The following is a 6,035-nucleotide window of genomic DNA, read 5'->3' as shown; positions in this document are numbered from 1 at the left end:
CAATCATCATAAGGGTTGCTTGGCATGGTACAAAGTGATCACTAAGAATTAGTGAGCATTATATACCAGGCCAACTTCTCACACGCTGTATACAGCCTTCGTTCAAAGGTTTATTGCATAGCGTTATGCTATATCTTTACCCCATCCCTTTATTTTATCACAAACGTGTTCTCTATTTTTCCATTGCTTCACCCTTTTTGATTTGTTCCTTTACTGGGTTTCTTTATTATTTATTCTATCCCTTTAACTCATCCTTTATTCCAGCAAGTCTGGTAATCTCTTTATCCCATCACTCCTTCTCCTTAATTCAATCGTTAACTCGTCTCTTTATGCCACCCTTTTCTTTTATTCGTTTATAATATCCTTTAAATCTACCCCTTTAAACTATAAGTGCATGACTGATTTCTATACATTATTTTACCCTGTCATTCCATTCCATCAATTTGTACACTCTTTTTGTTAAATCCTTTATTTTACTCTATTACACCGGCTTCGTTCGTTTAATTGCTTTATAATCTCTCCCTAGGCCGTTCTGTATTCTAGCACAATTTTTCTTATTGATATGCATTATTCCATGGCGCGATTCTGCGTTTTCAGTACATTTATTTATTTTATAGCAATATTCGATCTATCATTACACATCAGCTGTAATCTTTCTAGTCTCCCATGTAGCCTATCTTTCCCTTGTAGCCTTTTATCCTATTCTTTCCCTCCACCACGTGTCCCTTTCCCACCTCACTCGTCCCATCCCTCCTTGCAGCCTGTATCATCCCTGTGTCCCGGGGTTTAATAACCTTAGATTGGCCGGGCCGTTGTAGTGCTCACGGGTGACTGCCCTCTGTCACTCAACACACTCAGTTCAAATGACCTTTGCCCTCCAGGTGACGCCCCCAGCACGCCTTTTGAGGGTCTGGTGCTCAGTACTGGTGAATCATTTACGCGCGGGGAGGTGCTCAGCCAATAGGCGTGCGTCCGGGAGTGGGCGGGTGCGCGCAGGTCTCTGCAGGCTTGCACAGGTGAGCCGTGTCTGCACAAACAGGTGTCCGTCCGTCCTCCGCCTGTCCGAAGAGAATGTCCAACCTGAAGGAGCTGTGCGCGGGCCTGCCCCTCACCCCACTGCCCGAGAACCGGGGCAGGGCCGCGGGGGTCCCCCATGCTCCCTGCAGGACCCCTGGACTGTCTGCGGAGGAGCGCAAGGTAAGGTATATTCCTCTACAGCACGTCCTCTGAACCCAGGCCAGCCCCCAGCATTGCTCCCGCTGGGAAGGACCCCCTCCGCACTACATACCCTTCCTGACCGAACCCCTCTTGTCAATAGGCAGGCTCAAGGGGAGTAGCGACCCTTGGTGCAGCAGGTGCAGTGGCACGGGGCCTAGAGAGACTTGTTGAACCCTGATAATGTTTGTGTTTTCTGTCCCAACAGCAGTCCAAGGAGGGATCTTCTTTGCTTGCACCAGGGCTCACGGTGGCGGATGGTGGCAACATTAAGTGGTAGGGCGAGCAAACTGACGCTGGGAGACAGCAGCAATGCCTTTAGGCTCAGGGGTAACGCTCTTAATCGAGGCCTGTTACAAACAGTGGTTATAAGGAGCCGCGTTTGGGATCTCTGGAGTTGAGGCTGAAGGCAGTGTGAGTTTCTCACAGTGCCTACCAGCGGGTCAAAGAGGTGGCGCTGCCGACTCGAGCAAAATTAAGTTAATTGCTCGGCTCGCTATAAACAGCCACTAAATCGCTGTCATGCATGAAATTACCATTTTAATGTTGCCTATAAAATGTTAATATAATGCATGTTGGCGATTTAGTTGCTGTTTTTACCGTTTAAATATGTGAAATAAAATATTTACTTACCTACTGCCTGCACAACTGAATCCGGTCCTGGTCTTCTGTTGCAGTCGTCCGGGGCCCTAGAGCCAACTCCTGTAACCAATCCAGACGCTTCTCTCATGCTGTTAATCCGCATGAGATAAGCAGCACCAGGATTGGTTGGAGCATGCTGGCTGAGCACTCTTTCAGGCACTGGGTGCCTCTGCCTTCTCTCCACCCAGCCAGCGGCGGCCTTAGGCATGTGCAAGCTGTGCACGTGCACTGGGCCACCAAACCCCAGGGGCCACCACGCCAATATATATCCTTAATATAATAATCCTCTGAGGATGGATACATATTTGCGAAGCGGCTCCTGGCATGGATTTGCTGGCCTCCAGCTCTGTTCCACTTCCAAACACCCTGACCCCCTCCCCTCTTCACTGTGCTCCGCCCCGCCTGGACCCTTCTCTTCCGGGGCCCCCTACCTACGCTCCCTGCCCAGGGTCACCAAGAGCCTAGAGCCGCCCCTGACCCAGCTGCCAAAGACGGCTTGGATTGGAGAGGTTAAAAGTACGCATGTCAGGCTGGCAGCAAGACAGCTGACCAAAGTGACATGCGCACTTAAATCTACGGTCACCAATCGTCCCTGCTGCCAATCTGCGGCAAAGGTCCCGCTCTTATAATTCTGGCTGAGAGAGGAAAAACTTTGGAAAATAAACATATAACTCTCAATTCTTGAAGGTTTTATTCACTGATGAAACTGTGTAAGAGATTTAGAATTATGTGAAAGCATAAAATCCAGAGTGGACTGTGCAGAAGAATGCTCATTTTGTATGTAAAAATTGAGTCATTAAGTGATCGTTTGTGAAAGTTGCATAGAGTAACCTTGAATTGGAGTGACTTATGTTATTTACAGCGCCTAGACAAGGTATTCGTGGGATGTGCCGCTTTCTAAAAAACAAGATGTTAAATAAAGGTACCTTGGTTGATTGAGGCAGAATGGTTTTATAAAAACTTGATTTGATAAAAGTTTATATATATATATATATATAATAGTATGCTGCATATGTTTGTTGTTTAGATATAGAGATTTGTGTCGTACTATTTTGCCAAAAGTGTGCCGTTGTAGGGCAGATTTAGTTTGTATCTTGGTATTGCGAGACTCAATCGCAGACATTAGACTGTTCAATGATGGTTTCAGTGGGATCGTGTGTGTGTTTTAAGAGTCTACTTTTGTGTATCTTGAAACCTTTAATAGTTTGGGTACTACACATAGTCACAATTTAAGCACAGGGAAAATTGGTGTTATTTCACTAAGCACCAACATATTGTAGTTTCTGTTTTAATTAGAAAGAAGCAATACTTTGTTTTATGTAGCTAAAAAAAGTTGATTAAATTACGTGAATATTCTGTGAATATTTTTTTTGTCACTATTAAGAATGAACTAGAAGTAAGAACACAAATAAAAGCAGTGCTTTAAAAGTACAGCGCTTCTCTTTGATATAATTAAAGAAAAAGAGCTTTATACTCTTTCAATCAAGTATTCAGTCAGGATTTATAGAACGCGTCTGCATCACCCGCGAAGGTCTCGAGGCGCTACTAATGTGTGAGAAGTGAAATACTACTTGGGTTTAAAAAGGTAAGTTCCTTTTCTCCTTTAGTTCATTCTGGAGGCACCGCTGTTGTTATTTAGTAAGTAAAATACCTGGTCCTCTTTGCTTGCCTTATCCAGAGCAAGGCTGACCTCCCCACCTGGTTAATGATTGGTGTTTATTGACTAACATTCTTTTTGTCTTGTTCTCCAAATCTGTTGGTTCCTTTGGCGCTCACATTCATTGGTTCAGACAGGACGTTCAGTGAGTGACCTGCAGCGATCCCTGCCTGCAGCGCCGCCTCATTTTCAAAGGTTAAAGTTCACTGCATGGTGTGGACCTGTCTTGTGAAGGACACATCTCCAAAGGGCTGGCAGGAGCTTCTAGAGTTAAATGTTGCACAGTTGTGGGTGCATTCGATTATTGGACATCTTATTTTATGACGAAAATTGTAAAATTAGGTGCTTAGAAAAAATGTACATTTCGGAAAATGGTTCATGTGCAGTGATGAGTTTAATTGATTTGGATAATGTAACTAAGCCTGGTGACCTTACTTTATCATGGAATATTGCTGGTATTGCAGGGAAACTAAATACCCCTTTTTGGTCCAGATTCATAGGAGAAGGGTTTGATATAGTCCTCCTCCAGGAGACCTGGAGTCAGGAAGATATCAACGTAGAAGGTTATTCCTCCTATTGCCTTAATGCCACTAAATCCAATTCTGGCAGGGCAAAGGGGGGTCTTTTGATTCTCCTTTCTAACAGACTGGAATCCTACAAAGTTAGAAGTAGTTCAAATGTGGGAGCCCACAGCCAGGTGTTAAGGATTGCATGTGCTAAGGGTAAGGACCTGGTTCTTGTTAACTTTTATAATAACATCTTTGATGCCTCCAGAGGGAACATCTTGTACCCCTTGGAAAAAGAAATTGCTAAGGCTATAGGCATTTCTAATAAGCAGCTAGACATCTTATGGGCTGGTGACTTTAATTTGCAGCCATGCCAGCTATCCAAGGGTAACCCCTGTGGTTTTGGTGTGGAGCCGGATAATTTCAATGGGGGTATAGGAAGGAGTGAGGATTCCCCCCACTTCCCGCACTGCCATTACGGCTCCACCCTAAATAACCTGCTACTAAAACTAGATTTATCCTTATTAATGTGCAACAAAAATAAGCAGAACGCCAGTTGCCCCACTTTTACAGGGAGGGAAGCTGGGACTTTTATCGATCACATCTTGTTCTCAAGTCATGGGGACTATTTAAGTTTGTATGTGAGAGAGGAAGGTCTTAGCGATCATAACAGTATCTGTGTTACCCTTCCTCTAAGGGGTGTTACACAAAGAACTGGGGAAACCTGTACCACCGATATAGTGTCCGAACGGCCCAATGGTCCGAGAATCAAGTGGACCGGGGTCAACTCTGTGGCTAAACAAAGGGAGGTAGTAGTCAGCTGTGAAATTGAGCTCAGCTATTGCCTTAATGATGTTGTTAACCACGACCTTCTGATATCCCACTTTATTAACATCAATATCATCATTGAGGGTATTTTTACTAAAAAACCCTCAGCTAATAAAACGACAAAACTGGGATGGTTTGACAAGCCTTGTATTGTAACCTTACGGGAACTAAAACGAGTTTTAGGGCTCAAACCCCGTGATGGCATTAGCATCAAAGAAGCAAGGGTTAATTACAAACTGGCTATCTCAAACAGGAAAAAGGTATTACAGAGAGAAGCTTGGGATAAATTGAATGAAGCTGTTGAGACAAAAAATAGTAAACTCTACTGGGAAATAGTCAACAGCCCATTCTTAAATTCGGAAGGCGTCCCAGAAATTACTTCTTATGTTGCCTGCGAGGACTGGGTCTCTCACTTTACCAATATTTTTAACCCCGAAAAGTTATCACTGACCCTACCTCTTGTTGATTTGCCAATGTGGGCACCTATACCTCTGGAAATTACGCTGCAAGAGGGACTAGAAGGCCTTGCTAATAGCAAGGGGGGGAAGGCTCCAGGACCTGATGGGGTGCCCATGGATCTATTAAAAACAGAACCTAACCTGTGGGCTCCCATTCTGGTTAGAACTTTTAATTGCGCAGCAGAAGGTAATTTCCCTCCCTCTTGGGGTCAATCGGTTATCATCCCCTTACATAAAAAAGGCAGCAAATCTGAGGCCGCAAACTATCGGCCAATTTCTCTATTGGATGCCTCAGTGAAGGTTATGAGCAGAATTCTGCTCAATCGATTAGAAACTTGGGCAGAAGATATGAGCATTTTAACTAAAGTGCAATACGGCTTCAGGAAGGGGATGGGTACCTTGGAGCAATGCGTGAACTTGGATCTTTTAATTAATAAGTACACTGTGGCTAAAAAAGGTAATTTATTTTTATGTTTTGCTGATCTGAGCAGCGCATTTGATTTAGTTGATCATGGCATTTTATGGCAGGTTTTACTGGATTTAGGGGCGCCGAAAGAAATAGTACATTTCCTGGCTAGGCTTTACCAGAAACTTTCTTGTAAAGTCCGATATGGTAGCCATGGCGAATGCACTCCATTTTTTAAGGTATCTAGGGGCATCCGCCAAGGATGCGTACTAGCTCCTCTTTTATTTTCTCTTTTCATTAACTGTGTAGATCGCACTTTGGCC

The 6,035-nt window shown here is 44.2% G+C and overlaps 1 protein-coding gene across 2 annotated transcripts in view; it reads left to right on the top strand.

Moving 5' to 3' along the window:
• The first annotated feature begins 968 nt into the window (after window positions 1-968).
• UROC1 (urocanate hydratase 1) overlaps window positions 969-6,035 on the top strand; it is a 216,284-nt gene continuing 211,217 nt past the window's right edge. The window contains exon 1 of one of the 2 annotated variants that reach the window (XM_086950924.1): window positions 969-1,197. In XM_086950924.1, the coding sequence (XP_086807050.1) occupies window positions 1,072-1,197 (126 nt within the window). In that variant the 5' untranslated portion in view covers window positions 969-1,071. The remainder of the gene's footprint in view (window positions 1,198-6,035) is intronic. The other variant, XM_086950925.1, reaches the window with a different exon arrangement.

The sequence above is a fragment of the Lissotriton vulgaris genome, unplaced genomic scaffold, assembly GCF_964263255.1.
Source record: "Lissotriton vulgaris unplaced genomic scaffold, aLisVul1.2 SCAFFOLD_1244, whole genome shotgun sequence".
NCBI classification, from domain to species: Eukaryota; Metazoa; Chordata; class Amphibia; order Caudata; family Salamandridae; genus Lissotriton; species Lissotriton vulgaris.
The sequence above is the reverse complement of the archived record's forward strand: the minus strand, read 5'-3'. Positions and strand labels throughout refer to the sequence as shown.